At 40.2% G+C, this 21267-nt stretch overlaps 1 protein-coding gene across 15 annotated transcripts in view; it reads left to right on the plus strand.

The window, feature by feature from the left end:
• REPS2 (RALBP1 associated Eps domain containing 2) overlaps nt 1–21267 on the plus strand; it is a 248826-nt gene that overhangs the window by 67229 nt on the left and 160330 nt on the right. For 8 of the 15 annotated variants that reach the window (XM_035289249.3, XM_035289252.3, XM_035289256.3 and 5 more), the window contains exons 3-4: nt 13659–13807; nt 16851–16977. In XM_035289249.3, the coding sequence (XP_035145140.1) occupies nt 13659–13807; nt 16851–16977 (276 nt within the window). The remainder of the gene's footprint in view (nt 1–13658; nt 13808–16850; nt 16978–21267) is intronic. The other 7 variants (XM_035289251.3, XM_035289254.3, XM_035289260.3 and 4 more) reach the window with 1 other exon arrangement.

Below are 21267 nucleotides of genomic sequence, written 5' to 3' on the forward strand. Positions count from 1 at the left end.
AGGTGTAAGCTACTGCTTGGAGCTCAATATATTCTTAAAAGTGGATTATTCCATAGCAACGATAAAGAATGGGCCAGGCATGGTGGCTCACACCTGTAATCCCAGCACTTTGGGAGGGCAAGGCAGGAGGATGAGGAAGTCAGGAGGAGATCAACACCATCCTGGCCAACATGGTAAAACCCCATCTCTACTAAAAATACAAAAATTAGCTGGGTGTGGTGGTGCATGCCTGTAATCCCAGGTACTCAGGAGGCTGAGGCAGGAGAATTGCTTGAATCAGGGAGTCGGAGCTTGCAGTGAGCTGAGATCACACCACTGCATTCCAGCCTGGTGACAGAGCGAGACTCCATCTCAAAAAAGAAGGAAAGAATGAACTATGTGTACAATGCATTGAGTGATTATCACAGACAAAAAGGTTGTAAAAGAAGCTAGTTATAAAAACAGAGACTGTATGATTGAGTTTATGAAGTTTCATAGTGGCAAAGATAATCTGCAATATAGAAAGTACAGAGGTTGCTGGGTGGAAAAAAGGGAGGAGATTACTGGAAAGAAACATGAAAGAAAATTCTGTATCTTAATTTGGGTGTTGGTTACAGGAATGGATATATATATATATATGCATGCACATACATATGTATATATATATGCACATATATATGTATTTGTCAAAATTCTTCAAGTGAACACATACAGTTCCCTATAAATCATCCCTTCATACAAAATACTCTTTACATAATTAAAAATAAATCAATTAGTTGCTTACATTTAGCATTATAGCATTTAGCATTTAGCATCCTTAGTAAAATACAGATTTCTGGCCACAGTGGCTCACATTCCCATGTAGCAACTATCAACTAGAGCTGTGCTGTTTCAGTATGGTAGCCAGTAGCTGTTGAGCATATAAAATGTGGCAAGTACGAATTGAGGCATGAAAGGAGGATAAAATATACACAGGAGTTTGAAGACTTAATATGAAAAAAGACTGTAAAATATTTCACTAATACTTCATGTTGATTACATTTTGAAATAATATTGAGTTAAAATAGATTATTACAATTTTACCATTAAAAATGTTTTGAAATTAAAAATTTTTAATTGTGATAAAATACAAATAAAACTTCCCATCTTAACCATTTAAAATGTATAATTCAGTAATGTTAAATATATTCACATTGTTATGTAACTAATTTCTAAAACCTTTTCACCTCAAATTACAAAATGGAAATTCTGTATTCATTAAATGCCTTCTCATTTTTGAGAGAGAGAGTACAGTGCACTGCTACCTCTGCCTCCCAGACTCAAGAGATTCTCATACCTCAGCCTCCCAAGTAGCTGGGATTACAGGTGCATGCACTACCATACCCAGCTAATTTTTGTATTTTTAGTAGAGATGGGGCTTTGCCATGTTGGCCAGGCTAGTCATGAACTCCTGGCCTCAAGTGATCTGCCCACCTCAGCCTCCCAAAGTGACGGGATTACAAGCGTGACCCATTGCACCTGGCCTGCCCATCTGCTTTCTGCTTCTATGAGTTTGACTACTCTTGATGCCTCATATAAGTGAAACCACACAGTACTCGTCTTTTCGTGACCAGCTTATTTCGCTTTTTAATCACTTTTTAAATTGCATTTTAGGTTTTGGGGTACATGTGCAGAAAATGAAAGATAGATGCATAGGTACACACGTGGCAGTGTGATTTGCTGCCTTCCTCCCCTTCACCCACATCTGGCATTTCTCCCCATGCTATCCCTCCCCAGCTCTCTCCACTGCTGTCCCTCCCCTATTCCCCCCAATAGACCCCAGTGTCTAGTGCTCCCCTCCCTGTGTCCATGTGTTCTCATTGTTCCTATGAGTGAGAATATGTGGTATTTCATTTTCTGTTCTTGTGTCAGTTTGCTGAGAATGATGTTCTCCAGATTCATCCATGTCCCTACAAAGGACACGAACTCATCATTTTTGATGGCTGCATAATATTCCATGGTGTATATGTGCCACATTTTCCCTGACCAGTCTATCATTGAGAGGCATTTGGGTTGGTTCCAGGTCTTTGCTATTGTAAACAGTGCTGCAACGAACATTCGTGTGCATGTGTCCTTGTAGTAGAACGATTTATAGTCCTTTGGATATATACCCAGTAATGGGATTGCTGGGTCAAATGGAATTTCTATTTCTAGGCCCTTGAGGAATCGCCACACTGTCTTCCACAATGGTTGAACTAATTTACACTCCCACCAACAGTGTAAAAGTGTTCCTTTTTCTCCACATCCTCTCCAGCATCTGTTGTCTCCAGATTTTTTAATGATCGCCATTCTAACTGGCGTGAGATGGTATCTCAGTGTAGTTTAGATTTGCATTTCTCTGATGACCAGTGATGATGAGCATTTTCCATATGTTTGTTGGCCTCATGTATGTCTTTTGTGAAGTGTCTGTTCATATCCTTTGCCCATTTTTGAATGGGCTTGTTTGTTTTTTTCCTGTAAATCTGTTTGAGTTCTTTGTAAATTCTGGATATCAGCCCTTTGTCAGATGGGTAAACTGCAAAAATTTTTTCCCATTCTGTTGGTGGCCGATTCACTCTAGTGACTGTTTCTTTTGCCGTGCAGAAGCTGTGGAGTTTGATTAGGTCCCATTTGTCTATTTTGGCTTTTGCTGCCAATGCTTTTGGTGTTTTGGTCATGAAGTCCTTGCCTATTCCTATGTCCTGAATGGTTTTGCCTAGATTTTCTTCTAGGGTTTTTATGGTGCCAGGTCTTATGTTTAAGTCTTCAATCCATCTGGAGTTAATTTTAGTGTAAGGTGTCAGGAAGGGGTCCAGTTTCTGCTTTCTGCACATGGCTAGCCAGTTTTCCCAACACCATTTATTAAACAGGGAATCCTATCCCCATTGCTTGTTTTTGTCAGGTTTATCAAAGATTGTATGGTTGCAGATATGTTGTGTTGCCTCCAATGCCTCTGTTCTGTTCTGTTGGTCTATATCTCTGTTTTGGTACCAGTACCATGCTGTTTTGATTACGGTAGCCTTGTAGTATAGTTTGAAGTCCGGTAGTGTGATGGCTCCTGCTGTGTTCTTTTTGCTTAGAATTCACTTGGCTACGCGGGCTCTCTTTTGGTTCCATATGAAGTTCAAGGTGGTTTTTTCCAGTTCTGTGAAGAAAGTCAATGGTAGCTTGATGGGGATAGCATTGAGTCTGTAAATTACTTTGGGCAGTATGACCATTTTCACGATATTGATTCTTCCTAACCATGAACATGGAATGTTTCTCCATCTGTTTGTGTTCTCTCTTATTTCATTGAGCAGTGGTTTGTAGTTCTCCTTGAAGAGGTCCCTTACGTTCCTTTTAAGTTGTATTCCTAGGTATTTTATTCTCTTTGTAGCAATTGTGAATGGCAGTTCGTTCTTGATTTGGCTCTCTTTCAGTCTGTTATTGGTGTATAGGAATGCTTGTGATTTTTGCACATTGATTTTATATCTTGAGACTTTGCTGAAGTTGCTTATCAGTTTCAGGAGTTTTTGGGCTGAGACGATGGGGTCTTCTAGATATAGTATCATGTCATCTGCAAATAGAGACAATTTGGCTTCCTCCTTTCCTATTTGTATACCCTTTATTTCTTTTTCTTGCCTGATTCCTCTGGCTAGGACTTCCAGTACTATATTGAATAGGAGTGGTGAGAGAGGGCATCCTTGTCTAGTGCCAGATTTCAAAGGGAATGCTTCCAGTTTTTGCCCATTCAGTATGATATTGGCTGTTGGTTTGTCATAAATAGCTTTTATTATTTTGAGATACGTTCCATCAATACCGAGTTTATTGAGGGTTTTTAGCATAAAGGGCTGTTGAATTTTGTCAAATGCCTTCTCTACGTCAATTGAGATAATCATGTGGTTTTTGTTTTTGGTTCTGTTTATGTGGTGAATTACGTTTATAGACTTGCGTATGTTGAACCAGCCTTGCATCCCCGGGATGAATTCTACTTGATCATGGTGGATTAGCTTTTTGATGCGCTGTTGCAATTGGCTTGCCAGTATTTTATTGAAGATTTTTGCATCTATGTTCATCATGGATATATGTTTTAATTTTTAATTTTTTTATTTTTTATTGCATTTTAGGTTTTGGGGTACATGTGCAGAACATGCAAGATAGTTGCCTGAAGTTTTCTTTTCTTGTTGAATCTCTGCCGGGTTTTGGTATCAGGATGATGTTGGTCTCATAAAATGATTTGGGAAGGATTCCCTCTTTTTGCATTATTTGGAATCGTTTCAGAAGGAATGGTACCAGCTCATCTTTGCATGTCTGGTAGAATTTGGCTGTGACCCCATCTGGACCTGGGCTTTTTTTGTGTGGTAGGCTCTTAATTGCTGCCTCAACTTCAGACCTTGTTATTGGTCTATTCATAGTTTCAGCTTCCTCCTGGTTTAGGCTTGGGAGGACACAAGTGTCCAGGGATTTATCCATTTCTTCCAGGTTTACTAGTTTATGTGCATAGAGTTATTTGTAATATTCTCTGATGATGGTTTGAATTTCTGTGGAATCTGTGGTGATTTCCACTTTATTGTTTTTTATTGCATCTATTTGGTAATTCTCTGTTTTCTTTTTTATCAATCTGGCTAGTGGTCTATTTTGTTGGTCTTTTCAAAAAACCAGCTCTTGGATTTATTGATTTTTTTGAAGGGTTTTTCGTGTCTCTATCTCCTTCAGTTCAGCTCTGATCTTAGTTATTTCTTGTCTTCTGCTAGGTTTTGAGTTTTTTTGATCTTGCTCCTCCAGCTCTTTCAATTTTGATGTTAGGGTGTCAATTTTGGATCTCTCCAGTCTTCTCATGTGGGCACTTATGGCTATATATTTTCCTCTAGAGACTGCTTCAAATGTGTCCCAGAGATTCTGGTATGTTGTGTCTTTGTTCTCATTGGTTTTGAAGAACTTCTTTATTTCTGCCTTCATTTCATTGTTTATCCAGTCAACATTGAAGAGCCAGTTGTTCAGTTTCCATGAAGCTGTGTGGTTCTGAGTTCATTTCTGAATTCTGAGTTCTAACTTGATTGCACTATGGTCTGAGAGACTGTTTGTTATGATTTCCGTTGTTTTGCATTTGCTGAGGAGTGATTTACTTTCAATTATGTGGTCAGTTTTAGAGTAGGTGTGATGTGGTGCTGAGCAGAATGTATATTCTGTGGATTTGGGGTGGAGAGTTCTGTAAACGTCTATCAGGTTTGCTTGTTCCAGGTCTGAGTTCAAGTCCTGGATATCCTTGTTAATTTTCTGTCTGGTTGATCTGTGTAATATTGACAGTGGAGTGTAAAAGTCTCCCACTATTATTGTGTGGGAGTCTAAGTCTCTTTGTAAGTCATTAAGAACTTACCTTATGTATCTGGGTGCTCCTGTATTGGGTCCATATATATTTAGGATCGTTAGCTCTTCTTGTTGTATTGATCGTTTTACCATTATGTAATGTCCTTCTTCGTCTCTTTTGATCTTTGTTGCTTTAAAGTCTGTTTTATCAGAGATGAGAATTGCAACTCCTCCTTTTTTTTGCTCTGAATTTGCTTGATAAATCTTCCACCATCCCTTTATTTTGAGCCGTTGTGTATCCTTGCATGTGAGATGGGTTTTCTGGATACAGCACACCAATGGGTTTTGGCTTTTTATCCAATTTGCCAGTCTGTGTCTTTTGATTGGTGCATTTAGTCCATTTACATTTGGGGTTAATATTGTTATGTGTGAATTTGATACTGCCATTTTGATGCTAGCTGGCTGTTTTGCCTGTTAGTTGATGCAGATTCTTCATTTTGTTGATGCTATTTACCATTTGGTATGTTTTTCGAGTGTCTGGTGCTGGTTGTTCCTTTCTATGTGTAATGCCTCTTTCAGGAGCTCTTGTAAAGCAGGCCTGGTGGTGACAAAATCTCTGAGTACTTGCTTGTTGGCAAATGATTTTATTTTTCCTTCACTTATGAAGCTTAGTTTGGCTAGATATGAAATTCTGGGTTGAAAGTTCTTTTCTTTATGGATGTTGAATGTCAGCCCCCACTCTCTTCTGGCTTGTAGAGTTTCTGCTGAGATCTGCTGTGAGTCTGATGGGCTTCCTTTTGTGGGTGACCCGACCTTTCTTTCTGGCTGCCCTTAGCATTTTCTTCTTCATTTCAACCCCGGTGAATCTGACGATTATGTGCCTTGGGGTTGCTCTTCTTGCAGAATATCTTTGTGGTGTTCTCTGTATTTCCTGGACTTGAATATTGGCCTGCCTTGCTAGGTTGGGGAAGTTTTCCTGGATAATATCCTGAACAGTATTTTCCATCTTGGATTCATTCTCTTTGTCACATTCAGGTATACCTATCAAACATAGATTAGGTCTCTTCACATAGTCCCACATTTCTTGGAGGCTTTGTTCATTCCTTTTTGCGCTTTGTTCTCTAATATTGCCGTCTCCTTTTATTTCATTGAGTTGATCTTCGACCTCTGATGTCCTTTCTTCTGCTTGTTCAATTCGGCTGTTGAAACTTGTGTATGCTTTGCGAAGTTCACATGTTGTGTTTTTCAGCTCCATCAGTTCACTCATATTCCTCTCTAAGTTGTCCATTCTTGTTATCATTTCATCAAATCTTTTTTCAAGTTTCTTAGTTTCTTTGCATTGAGTTAGAACATGTTTTTTTAGCTCACGGAAGTTTCTCATTACCCACCTTCTGAAGTCTGATTCTGTCATTTCATCACACTCATTCTCCATTCAGCTTTGTTCCCTTGCTGGTGAGGAGTTGTGATCCCTTGTAGGAGGAGAGGTGTTCTGGTTTTGGGTGTTTTTCTCCTTTTTGCACTGGTTTCTTCCCGTCTTTGTGGATTTATCCACCTGTCGTCTGTGTAGTTGCTGATTTTCGGATTGGGTCTCTGAGTGGACATCCAGATTGTTGATGATGAAGTTATTTCTGTTTCTTAGTTTTCCTTCTAACAGTCTGACCCCTCTGCTGTAGGATTGCTGAGATCCACTCCAGGCCCTGCTTGCCTGGGGATCACCTGCAGCTGCTGCAGAACAGTAAGGGTTGCTACCAGTTTCTTCTTCTGCTGTCTTTGTCCCAGAATGATGCCCACCAAATGTCAGTCTGATCAGTCCTTTGTGAGGTGACTCTTTGGATATATGGGGGTCAGGGAGCTGCTTGAGGAGACAGTCTGTTCTTTTTCTTTTTTTAAATTTATTTTTATTTGTTTTTAGGGAGGGAAGGAGGAAGGGAGGAAGGCAGGAAGGGAGGGAAGGAGGAAGGGAGGGAGGAAGGAAGGAATGAAGGAAGGAAGGGAAGAAGAGGGGGAGGGAGGGAGGGAGGGAGGGGAAGGGAAGGGAAGGGAAGGGAAGAGAAGGAAGGAATTCAAGCAATGAGAGAGACATTGCCGACCTGGATCTAGAGGTTTACAAGTTGATTTCTTTTTTTGACAGAAGGAAAGAAAAAAATAATGAGTAAAGGAGAGAAAGAAAGAGGAAGAGAGAGAGGGAGGGTGAACAGAAATATTGCTTTATTCTGAAAAAAAATGGGTATTAATAATGGCCAATGTTTCATTTAAACCTATGAGTAGGTGTGATGTGGTATTGACAAGAATGTATATTTTATATATTTGAAGTGGAGAGCTCTATAAATATTTATTAAGTTTACTTGTTCCGGATCTGAGTTCGAGTCCTTGATATCCTTATTAATTTTTTGTCTCATTGAATCTAAGTCTCTATGTATCTGGGTGTTAGGATCGTTAGCTCTTGTTGTTGTATTGATCCTTTTACCACTATATCTTTGTTGCTTTAAAATCTATTTTATCCAATACGAGAATTGCAACTCCTGCTTTTTATTTATTTATTTATTTTTGCTCTCCATTTGGTTGGTAAATCTTTCTCCATTCCTTTGTTTTGAGTCTTTGTGTATCCTTGCATGTGAAACAGGTCTGGATGTAACATGCCGTTGGGTTTTGGCTGTGTCTTTTGATTGGGGGATTTAGTCGATTTAAATTTAGGGTTACTGCCATTTGATGTTAACTGGCTGTTTGATCCATTTGTTCATGAAAATTCTTCTTTATGTTGGTGCTCTTTATTTTTTGGTATATTTTTAGTAAGGCTAATACTTGTTGTTTCTTTCTGTGTGTAATGCCTCTCTCAGAAGCTCTTGTAAAGCAGGCCTGGTGGTAATAAAATCTCTGAGTTCTTGCTGGTTCATAAAAGATTTTATTTTTCCTTCAGTTGTGAAGCTTAGTTTGGCTGGATATGAAATTCTGGGCTGAAGGTTCTGTTCTTTGAGGATGTTGAATATTGGCCCCCACACTCTTCTGGCTTGTAGAGTTTCTGCTGAGAGATCTGCTGTAAGTCTGATAGGCTTGCCTTTGTGGGTAACCCGACCTTTTTCTCTGGCTGCCCTTAGTATTTTCTCCTTCGTTTCAACCCTGGTGAATCTAATGATTATGTGCCTTGGGGTTGCTCTTCTTGAGGAATATCTTTGTGGTGTTCTCTGTATTACCTGGGGTTGAATATTGACCTGCTTTGCTAGTTCAGGAAAATTTTCCTGAATAATATCCTGAAGGGTATTTTCCAGCTTGGATTCATTCTCTCTGTTGCATTCAGGTACACCTATCAAACGTAAATTTGGTCTTTTCACATAGTCCCACATTTCTTGGAGACTTTGCTCATTCCTTTTTATCCTTTTATCTCTAATCTTGTCTTCTTGTTTTATTTCATTAAGTTGGACTTTGACCTCTGTTATCCTTTCTTCTGCTTGAACAATTCGAGTGTTTAAACCTGTGCATACTTCTCGGAGTTCCTGTATTGTATTCTTCAGTTCCATTAATTCACTTATATTCCTCTCTAAGTTGTCTATTCTCAATAGGATTTCATCAAACCTTTTTTCAAAGTTCCTAGTTTCTTTACGTTGGGCTACAACATGTTCTTTTAACTCACAGAAGTTTCTTATTATCCATTCCTTGAAGAGTGATTCTGTCATTGGGATGCGCTCATTCTCCGTCAAGCCTTGTTCCATTGTTGATGTGGAACTGTGATCATCTTTAGAGGGAGAGGCGTTCTGATTTTGAGTATTCTCAGCCTTTTTACACTGGTTTCTTCCCATCATTGTAAATTTATCCTCCTGTCATCTTTGAAATTACCAACTTTCAGATTAGGTCTCTTGAGTGGACGTCCAAGTTGTTAGTTCCCAGGGCCAGAATGGCAGCGTTAAGACTGGTGGTGCTTATCTGCCCAGGATTCTCCTGTCTGGCTTCCTTCTTGTGTCCATAATGGGTGACTCTCCCTTCCTGGGGCTCCAAACCTCGGTCAGAAGGGGAACCAGTCTCGTTTACTCTGTGCTGAGGGCTGCCGCGCTGAGGTGCTGTCACAGCCGCTGCGCGGGTCTCAGAAGTCGTGCTGGGGACCCGTGTGGGTCCTCCAAACCTCAGTCAGAAGGGGAGCTGGCCCTGTTTACTCTGCTCCGAGAGCTGCTGCGCCGAGGTGCCGGTGAAACCGCTGCGCCAGCCACAAGAGTTGTGCTGGTGGCCCGTGTGGGTCCTCCACTGGGGATCTTCTGCTCCGTGAGCGACCAGAATTTGTCTTAAAGTGTGGCGTCCTCTATTTCTCTGCGCTTTGGACAGTCTGTTCTTTATAGGAGCTCAAGTGCTGAGCTGTGAGCTCCATTGTTCATTCAGAGCTGCTAGGCAGGTACATTTAAGTCTGCTGCAGCAGAACTCATAAACCCCTTTTTTTCCGCAGGTGCTCTGTCCTGGGGAGTTAGGGCTTCATTTATGAGTATCCATTGTGCTGTTGCCTTTTTTTTTTTCAGGCTGCCCTGCCCAGCAAGGAGACAGCCTAGTCACTGTCTGCCTGCAGAGGCTTTGAGCTGCTGTGGGCTCCGCCCTGCTGCCATGTGAACTTCCCTGCAGTCCTGTTTATATGAGTGTGGTTAGAACTGCCTCAGCAATGGTGGCCCGCCTCTGTAATGGCGGATTCTCTCTGTTATGGCGGGTTGTCGTGGCAATGGCAGGCTGCATCAGCAATGGTGGACTACCTCCGTAGGGGTGGAGTGCCTTGGTAATGGCGGACGCCCCTCCCCCACAGAGCTGGACCCTCCCGGGTTCAGCTGTGCTTGCCATGAAACTCTCAACCCCGAGTGTTTCCAATTGCTGTTTTTTTGGTTTGTTTGTTTGTTTTTGTGGGGGTGGGACCTGCCGAGCCTTATCACCTGGCTCCCTGCCTCAGAGCCTTTTTTTTTTAGTTGAATGATTGACTCTCTCCCAGGTGTTCCAGTTGCCTGCTGAAAGGGCATCAGGATCTGTGTGATTTCCCATATGGTGACCCACTGTGCCAGCTGAAACAACGTTGCTGCCCGGGAATCTCCTGCCCTGGCTCTCTGTTTCAGTCCTGTTTAATCAGATGAATGGGCTAATATGCCTTCCCAGAGCTGCAATTTCCAGCTTAAAAGGGCAGCCAGACCAGTGTATTTTGTATGGAGAGCCACCATGCCAGGGCGCCAGCAAAACAGTCGCACCGGCTGAAACAGCCATGCTGGCCAATACAGCTGTGCTGGCAACCCATGGGGCTCCTCCACCTGGGAATCTCCTGGTCTGTGGGCAGTAAAGATCCATCTGGAAATGCGGCGTCCACTCACCCTCTGTGCTTTCACTGGGAGCTGCAATCCCGAGCTGCTCCTAAGGGGCCATCTTGGATCTCGGAGTCAGTATTTCTAATATATCTGTATCTCTATCAAATATGGAAAAACAAAGGATTTTTCTTTTTTGTAGAGGGTTAGGTGTTGAAAAAGGAACAGGCATAGTTTTATTTGTGGAAGGAAAAAATAGTCATTTATATTTAATATACAAAGCATTTCTATGTTCAAAGAATGTAACCTAGGATAGCATTACGAAGCAAATTGTCATCTTGGATGGCCACTCTTATTATCTTCTCACACCCTCTAAACAATTAGTTCGAACTCTGACTTTGTTTCCTGTGTATTAATTCAATTCAGTTTGGGAGATAAGATTCTAACCAATGACTACAAATAGACCTTTTTCTTGACAGACATAATTGTATGGCAGATACTTTATTGATTAAGTTTTTCAAAGTTTTACTATCAAATTTTTTATACATGTGACTAGGAAAAATATTCAGCTGAGTATGGTGACTCATGCCTGTAATCCCAGCACTTTAGGAGGTCAAGGTGGGAGGATTGTTTGAGCTCAAAAATTTGAGACCTGTCTGAGCAATATCACAAGACCCCATCTCTACAAAAAATAAAAAAAAGAAATTAGCCAGTATGGTCACAAGCACCTGTAGTCCCAGCTACTCAGGAGGCTGAGGCAGGAGGGTCAGTTGGGTCTGGGAGTTCAAGGCTGCAGTGAGCTACATTAGTGCCACTGCACTTCAGTCTGGGAGACAGTGAGACCCTGCCTCAAAAAAACAAAACCCAAAAGACAAAAAGCATTCAGACTGAACATTTGCAAACTACTTTTACCTTTCACTTTTTAAAAGCTTGGATCAGGTTAAGGGAAATGGCACCTTCATGAAAGTTTTCAATGATAAGAATATTATTATTATGGTTACAATTCCGTTAAGTGAGAGTTGTTTAAAAACCACATGACCAAAGAAAGTATGAGAGAAATTCAGCTATAATTTGTCTTTTACTGTTTGGTGGGTGTGTGGGGCAGGGGAGAGGTGGTTTTCTAGTCAAATAGTTCTAAAGAGTTTCTACAGACAGGGTGGAAGAATGTATGAAGCGAAAGTGTCCTAGACAATATCTGGGAGCCCTATTTAAGTCCTAGTATAATAATTGATATTCATAATTCCATGAGTGTATTCCATTGTTCCTTGGAGTTATCTGTTGAATGCCAGTAAATACTGTGAGCATTTCTTTCTTTTCTCCCTCAATAAGTACTTGGACGTAGAGTCATCCTCTTATGGGCAGATCAGGATGCAAATTATTTCATGTGATCTTGTTTCATCTTTTTAGATCCTTTTTGCAGACTGAGCTGGAGCATATACCTGAGACCAAAACCACAGGATTAGCTTATATTTGACTTACTAAGATTCTAGAGTTTCTTTTCACTTGCCTTTTTGCTTTTGAAGCCCATTTTGGCTTTCAGTGCTGGAGAGCTGCCTGAGGTTGGGAAACATTAAGACTGGTTACTCTATTTACATCTCTTGGGCCCTTGGCTGGTTGATCACACAGGGATTTGTCATATTACATGCTTCTTTTTTTTCCCCTGGGACAGAGTTTTGTTGTTGTTGCCCAGGCTGGAGTGCGGTGGTGTGACCTTAGCTCACTGCAACCTCCGCCTCCCAGCTTCAAGAAATTCTCCTGCTTCAGCCTCCCGAGTAGCCGGGATCACAGGTGCCTATCACCATGCCTGGCTAATTTTTGGTATTTTTAGTAGAGATGGGGTTTTACCATGTTGGCCAGGCTTGTCTTGAACTCCTCACCTCAGGAGATCCACTCGCCTTCACCTCCCAAAGTGCTAGGATCACAGGCATGAGCCGCCGTTCCTGACCACCTGCTTCTTTGAATCAAATGTGGACATAGCAACTAAAAATAAACATCATGTGGATATTGGAGAACCAGGGGCCTTCTTTGCCTGGGGAGATCTAGGATACTTGCTTGCTGTTGCTAAGATATTTTCTGGCCTTAGTACAGCATCAATCATTGAAAGTGCAGCTGTGTTTTTGGAATAGAGAGCTAGTGGAAGTGCAAAGGCACACTGATGAATATTATCCTGAACAATGGATACAGATGCAAGTCATTATGCATAATCCATAATATTGTCCCCATTTTTTAGGGTTTTGTGCTACGTGATTGTGTGTAACATGATGTGCTGAGAACTAGAAGTGTGCCAAAGTATCATTTCCGCTTTCAGAATAGTTTTGTTAGAATTTTGAAAGATAAGTAAATATAGCAGACCATTGCATTTCAACTCTTTGTAACATTATGAGTGGATAATGGTTTTGACAGTAGAACCTGGCTGAATGATGGATTGATTGCTCTGACTTGATACTGTATTCCTTATTCCATTATGGAAAGACAACCAGAGATTGGATGTGAAAATTTCTGAAAGAATTATATAGGATGAGAAACTGTTTTACCCAGTAAGTTTACCTTAGGAACAAGAGACCTTTCTGTAGAGCACTGGTTAAGAACCAGCTTGCCTGTGTTCAAACCAGTCAGAGATGAGTTGTGTGATCTTGGGGACATTACTTAGCTCCTTTATGTCTGTTTCCACTTTTGTAATGGGGTGGGGGTAATGATAGTTTTATCATAGGAAATGAGTTAATGTTTGCAAATCTTTAATACTGTGCCTGGCATATTTAAGTACGATATGAATTTTACCTGCCACCATTTGTCACTTATTGTATTATACAATGTCATATCCTTTTTCTTGGTTATTGGACTGAAGGATGAAGTGGGAGATCAGTCCCAAATCTGAATTTAATTCTGCGATTTGGCAACATGGAAAAATGTTAAGCCAGAATACTTTGGTTAAACCAGAGCATTTAAAAAATCATGACATTATTATAGGAGTACTCATTGTATCTAAATCTAAATTTAATCTATATTTAGTGCTCTGGAATTTTTCCTCAAAAATGATTCATCTTTTGGCCATTGAATTCCCCGTTTTTGCAGTTTTTAAATAAAGTCTGACTGGAGCTTCTCTGATTTCTGGTCCTAAAGAATTGCCTCTGCCTCGCTTTATGATGTCAAAGAATGATGGTGAGATACGATTTGGGAACCCAGCTGAGCTGCATGGAACTAAGGTTCAGATTCCATATTTAACCACGGAAAAAAATTCCTTCAAAAGAATGGACGATGAGGATAAACAGGTAAACAGTTTGATCAGACATGTTCATTTAATTCTGACTGTGAAACCTCATGTAGCAGGGCCTGGTATCTACTGTTCAGCTTCCAGCAAATCTTACCATCTGGAACCCAATTACAGACTTGGAAGTGAGCCAGTAAAGTTTTCTCTTTGCAAGAAAGAGAGGCTGATGCATATGAATCACTACCAGCCACTCAAGGCCCCTTTAAAGCCTACTTTAAAGTAGAATTCTGTCTAAAATAAGGCTACTGATTTAATATATCTATTGATTTCCCTAGGTCAGGGGTTTTCTAAATGGATTCTTGGAAATGTAACTTCCAGGAGTTTTTAGTGGTTCTTTTCTCCAAAAAGAAGTCTGTAGAAAAGGTTTCTCCTATTATAATAAATGTGTTTGGAGAATGCTGCTTCATATCCTCTTACTGAGGGAAAGACTAAATTCCCAATCTTGGAAATTCGTAGTGCACATTAGCATGGTAAAGGGCCTGAGAAGTTCTGCAGTAAAGAGACCTGGAAATCTGTGTTTACTAAATTTCTTTCACTAGGAAATTCTTTCTTGGGGAACATATTTGGAATCTCAACTTGGGAAATGCTGCCATTATCCATTTAGGAGGTTTGGAACCAGAATAGGGAGGATAGACTTTTAAAATTAGACCACTAATTGCAATAGTCAGATGATGATTGGTGGACACAAAAGTATAAAATCTCAGAAGAGTGGGCCTATCAGGAAGAAATAGTCTACACATTAGTGTACCCACAGACATCAAGGTACAGCTCATACTTCCAACAAAGATACTGAATGATGCAGAGAAGTCAGATTATGTTCAACATGGTATCTTCTACATAAAGAAATTTATTATATCATAGGAACACTTGAGACTGGGCATGGTGGCTCATGCCTGTAATCCCAGCACTTTGGGAAGCCAAGGCAGAGAGATTACCAGAGGTTAGGAGTTTGAGACCAGCCTGGCCAATATCATGAAACTCCGTCTCTACTAAAAATACAACAATTAGCTGGGCGTGATGGTGTGCACCTGTAGTCCCAGCTACTCGGGAGGCTGAGGCAGGAGAATGGCTTGAACCTGGGAGGTGGAGGTTGCAGTGAGCTGAGATCACATCACTGCACTCCAGCCCGGTCCACAGAGTGAGAGTGTGTCTTAAAAAAAAAAAAAAGAAAACTCAAATGAAAATGTTTTTCAAATGCAATGAATGTTAAACGATTATGTTGGAAAACTAACTTCTGTGACTTACCCCTGTGATGTTGTATAGATGAAGTGTTGCTGCGGAAGTTTTATATGGATAGTTAAGGGAGGTGTAGCACATCTTGTTAAACAATTCCATATACTGTCACTTTCATAATTCTGACACATTTTAAACTGGTTCTTCAAGGATATATTTAAAAAGGAGGAGGTGTAGGAATTTTCAGTCAATATTCTTTGGCATGATTTCTCACCAGCATTTGGAGAGGAATGAGGGTCCACTGTCCCATGGTGGTTGATGCCCTGGGAAATTTCCAGTCCCAGTCCCTGGCTGTGTGAATGAGAATACATCCTTTCACTTCAGGCTGAGTTTATGCATGCCCCACCCAATCTATGGGTGTGAGTTCATGCTTTAGAGAAAATATATTTTTCTTTTTCTTGAAGAAGAGTATTTGTTTTTTGTTTTTTGTTTTTTTGAGATGGATTCTTACTCTTTGCCAGCTGGAGTGCGGTGGCATGACCTCAGCTCACTGTAGCTTCCGCCTCCCGAGTTCAAGTGATTCTCCTGCCTCAGCCTCCCAAGTAGCTGGGACTATAGGCAGGTGCCACCACACCCAGCTAATTTTTGTATTTTGTTTTGATAGAGACGGAGTTTCCACCTACCTTGGCCTCCCAAAGTGCTGGGATTACAGGTGTGAGCCACCGTGCCCAGTAAAAAAAAAAAAAAAAAGAGTATTTGATCATATTTCTTTTAAGACTAAGGGAGCCTATATATATATGCAGTCTGTGTGTTGATAAAAAGCATTGTTTTGGCCAGGTGCAGTGGCTCATGCCTGTTATCCTAGGACTTTAGAAGGCCAACGCAGGAGAATCGCTTGAGCCCAGGAATTCAAGACCAGCCTGGGCAACATGGCAAGATCTCACTTCTCCCCCCCCCAAAAAAAAAAAAAATTAGCTGTGCATGGTGGCGCAGGGAGATTGAGGTGGGCAGATCGCTTGAGCCCAGGAAGTCAAGGCTGCAGTGAGCTACGATCATGCCACTGTGCCTCAGGCTGGGTAGCAGAGTGAGACCAAAAAGCAAAAAATCCAAAAAGCAAAAACCCAAAAAACCCCCACTGTTTTCTTGTTCCTTGAGTATTCCAAATTTACCAGTCTACTAGTAAAGGTTTTTTTTTTTTTTAAAAAAAGAGGAAACCCAGCAGCAGATAAGGTTGCTTACTTTGCCTAGGGTTCTACATCAGGTTCATATTTGAATTGAGATTCAAATTGTAGCTTATTAAGATTTCACCTTAGTATTTGGGAGTAAGCCGGTTGGAATGGTTTACCTATAATGAATTGTTTTGCAATCTCTCATTGTCAAAAAAAAGGTAGCATTTTACTTCGACATAGTAAGCTCCAAGAATATTAAGCATTTCAAAATATATATTTTAATATTCACATTTGCTGGTAGACTTGATAAGTATAAATCCAGGAAATAAATTTATTAATGAAAGAAAATGAAATTTATCCAGAGAGATCACAGTTGGGAGGGGGTATGAATGTTATTTCATGTGATCAGTGTCTTTCATTTTCCAAAGGAAAATACAAAGGAAAATACTGGAATAACCAAAAATGTTTCAGGCTGGTTTTAGTAATTTAGGTAACTCAGCACTGATGACATTTTATTCTCTGGGAGACTTTTTGAATCCTCAGACACTGCTGTTTAACCATGCTGCATTTTTGAGAAACATTTCCCCCCGTTTGTTAAATCAGCTGGGTCACCAGCAGTAGAGCTGCGTTATGCTTCCTGACTGTGGCTCAAAACGCCAGGCTTGAGTGATTGCCTCTGAACTCTGATCTGGTTCTTTGAAGCAGGAAACACAGTCTCCCACGATGTCACCCCTCGCCTCCCCTCCTTCTTCCCCGCCTCATTACCAGAGGGTGCCCTTGAGCCATGGCTACAGCAAACTGCGGAGCAGCGCAGAACAGATGCATCCAGGTAAGAGGCGACCTGGGGGCCAGCTGTCCTAGGCAGTGTCTTAGAGACTCCTTAATTTACCAGGCAGCAATGCTTCAAGCTGTTTAATTTCCTGATTTAATTACCCTGTCTTTGGAAACATGGTTCAATTTAATTTTATATTCTCAAGCAAGGTTTTTTTTAAATGGATTTAAACATATCTGAGTAATGTTTTGTTTCCTGTCCTAGACACTAGTTCATCTTTAGACTTTTTAACAACTAGATGATTTACTCTTACATAAATGGATTTTATTGAACAGAACATACCATGTTAAGGGTGCGTATTTTTTGGAATTGTTATTCCTTTCTGCAAACACACCAAATATATTTATATAGTGACTGCTTTAATGAAATTTCTTAAGAAATATAACCAAAAAAGCAAAAGAGTTGATCCATGCTTTGAAGACTGAGCACATAAATGAAAATATTTAGGTTTTGTGCTTTGGAATAAGGCTAAAGGAAATGCTAGGGTAGCATTTTGCTGAGGAGTATGTTGTATGCACAGTGTGGGGTTGTCTTCTTGCTCACATTTATGCTCTGCTGGCCTTGTTAGGTGGTAAAATACATTAGTTAGTTCTGAGTATGACTTGCAGAGTTGGCTGCTCAGGCTGCAGTGCCTAAAGCACTGGAAATTCACTGCAGCATCTTGTCCCCCTGGGGTTCAGACTCCTAGTTTAAGGTATGACCAATTAAAGGTATTCTAGAATTGGGTATCTGCAACTCTCCTGTTTTATTTTGTGGGCCGTGGCCCCAAATGACCCAGTTTCTGCAGGTTTTTACTGCATTAAAAATAGTGGTGACTTTTAGAGGGACACAGAAATAAAACTGCGTGCTAGGCTGAATGAAGAGAGGCTGTAATCTTGCAGAGGGAAGCAGGCGTGGCATAATGGCAATAGCTTTTGATTGGAAGCAGAAGGTGTGGGTTTCTGTGACTAGCTGTTGGACTTTGGGCAGGCCATGGAACATCTCTGAACCATGATTACCTTTTCTCTCCTCAAATGGAGTAACAGTATCCTAGAGGGGTGTTAGAGGATTAAGTTAGAACGTGAGTATAAAATCTGTTTGGAAATTAAGTCCTATGCACGTGCAAGATGGTGTTGCTAATGGATAGTAACAAAAACAAAAAAAAAAATCACTGTCCTTGTAACCTGAATGTCTCAGTGGGGTCAGAAACTTAATGGGGTTGAGAATTTTTTATTTTCCTCTTATAGTTTCCCGTGTCTGATTTCCCTATTTTCCGGAGTGTTTGTTTTTTTTTCTATTTCTAATCTTACTTGGGTTTGGAAGTTGGTTTTTACTTCACAGGTCAAACTGTTTTTGTTTACTGAGTCAGCCTGTCAGCAAGTTCTACCTTTGGTATTCCTTAGAAAACTTTTCTGTTTCACCAACTTCATGCCCCATTCTCTCCTCATTCCATACAAATTGGGCTTCCATTCCCCCAGTGGTAATGAAGCAGCCTGCTTCTCTCCATCTTTCTTGACTCTCAGCAGCCTGCGCCAAAGCTGTCTATGCCTTCATTTCTTTTCATATTTTTAAAAAAGTAAGGTAAAATATACATATGATAAAATGTGCACGTTTAATTTATTTTTGAGACAGGGTCTTACTTTCTCAGGCTGGAGTGCAGTGGCATGATCATGGCTCACTGTAGCCTTGATCTCCTAGGTTTAGGTGATCCTCCCACCTCAGCCTCCTGAGTTGCTGGGATTGTAGACGTGTGCCACCACACTGGGTTAATTTTTTTGTGTGTCTTTTGGTAAGATGGGGTTTCTCCATGTTGCCCAGGCTGGTCTTGAACCTCTGGACTCAAGTGGTCCGCTTGCCTTGTTCTCCCAAAGTACTGGGAGAACAGATGTGAGCCACAATGCCCGGCCATGCGCATGTTTTAGATCTTCAATTTGAGTTTTAGCAAATGAATAGGACTGTGTAGCTACCACTTTGATCAATAATTGAACATACCCATTATGCCAGAGGCACCCTCTCCGGTCACTCCCTGCCCCCTAATGTAAGCACTGTTCTGATTTTCATCACCATCATTAGTTTTGCTTCTTCTAGAACTTCATACAAATGAAAACACACAGAATGACTGACTATACTCATATGTGTTTGCCATCTTTCCTTCAGCATAATGGTTGAAATTTATCCATATCATTGTATCAGTAGTTCATTCCTTTTTATTATTTAGTAGTGGAATCTATTGTGTGAATGCACCACAGTTCGACAGTATATTCTCTTGTTGCTGGACATTTGAGTTGTTTCCAGTGTTTGGCTATTATGAATAAGGATACTATGAACATTAATGTACAAGTTCTTTTGTGACATATGCTGTCATTTCCCTGGCTCCTAGGAATAGAGTCGCTCAGTTTTAGGGTAGTTGTATATGAAACTGCCGAAGAGTTCTGGTTTGACAGTGAACTTTAGAGTGATGAAATCTTTAGTTTTTTTTTCTTTTTTTTTGGTACACCTCCCCTTGGAGAAAGGTGGTACTTCCAGTTCTTATTAAACTTCTTGTAAGGGGATCAAAGAATTATTTGTTTTGCATTGTATTGCATGTTTGGGGTTGATTTGGGAAGAGAGAGAGTTGAGTAATAGCTACTTTTTAACTTCCTGAATTCAGATCCAATTGAGGAAGGAGCCAGAAGTCAGACTGATGACAGCCTGAATACTTTATTATTGATATAGCTGATGAGAGCACATGTCTTAGATTTGTGAGCAAATGGGCTTTAGACACTCACCTTTCCAGTCACAGGCAGGCTTGACCATCCCAGGTTTCCCACATAAGTAGGAAGAGAGAATCTGCCTCTCCAAAAATGGTCCTCCATGCAGCTGAGTCTTCATCTGAGCCTTACTGGTGAGATAGGTTTGTCTCTTCCAAGGGAAGGCCCTTATAGGTGAGAGATAGAAGCCAAAGGTCAGATGGTGGTCTGTTCCCCCATGTGTCTCCCCTGGAAGTAGAAGTAGAAGCTTTTATGGGAAGCAGAGGCACATGAGATTTGCTTCCTAGGGAAAGCTCATGACCACTGGCACCCCAACCATGCTACAGTTTACTTTATTTCAAGCCTTTTGGCAGAGCGCAGTTGGTATTAATGGTTTAATTCAGTGTTTCATCAACATGGAATGATTTTTTAAATCCTATTTCTCAGAAGACAATGGCTGCCTACAAGCTGAGACTTACTTTTTAAGATTTGGATTATGTGCTATGTATGTTTGTTTTGCAGTTTTTATATTTGTATTCATTCTTAGCAATTTCTGAAAATCCGCTTAATGGGTTGCCAGGCAGTTGTTTTGCTATTTTAATGTGTGTTAATGTATTATAACGTTGTGTTCCAGTTACTAGGAAGAAATATAAAAAGCAGATGTATGCCCAAGAGTGATTTATCATTCTTGATGTGCTGTTGTTGTACCTTCTTTATTTTAAAAAGAGCAAACTATGCTAAACCTTAGGTCATAACAGGCTGCTCCGCTCTCTTCCTGATTTTATTTGTAAGTAAGCTACAGAAAGAAAAATTTTTACTTATTTATATATTTTAAAAAACATGAACTATTAACCTATAGAGATGAGAAACAATTTCAACTTGGGTAATAGTTTCCGCTTCCTGTTGGAGCTGCATACTACCTGGTTATGTTTAACTGACCTATTGGCAAGATCATTATTAAGTCTTCTGGAAATAAAAGGAGTGAAAACATGCATTCATTTTTGTGGCTTAAAACATTTTTTTAAAGGCAGCAAAATTGTTTTTTTTAAAGTTTGATTAGTGAATAGTAGAATAATAAATATAAAATATATTCACTTTTATATTTTTCTCTATATGATTTTACATTCTGTCTGATTTATTTTTCAAAAATAATGTTGGTTTTTAGTGTTCAAAATGCACATTAGTTTTCTTCTTGCGGAAGTGGATGATCAATGGAAGACATTTACATGGGGGTATATATATAATTTACCTGATATTTGGAATTTGAATACTTATGACACTTTTCTAGCTATTGTTGCTTTCTATCCCAATTGAAGTACTCACTGTTCCACCTTCACAATTTATTCCTAATCTTAACCCAGTGTAAATATTTTTCTGCCTATCATGAATTGGTTGAATGTCTTTAGATTATTTAGTGAAATTGTGCCAAAGAGAATCAGGGGTTGTCGGTCCTAGGTGGCCCTATGAGTATATACTCATGATTCTGTTGCCAATTCTTTCTTGAAAAGCAGAGGCTGTATCAGTCTGAATGTGAAGTCATCATTTTTGGATGGAATCTTTGCATAACATGCTAACTTTC

Source organism: Callithrix jacchus, chromosome X, assembly GCF_049354715.1.
Source record: "Callithrix jacchus isolate 240 chromosome X, calJac240_pri, whole genome shotgun sequence".
Taxonomy (NCBI): Eukaryota; Metazoa; Chordata; class Mammalia; order Primates; family Cebidae; genus Callithrix; species Callithrix jacchus.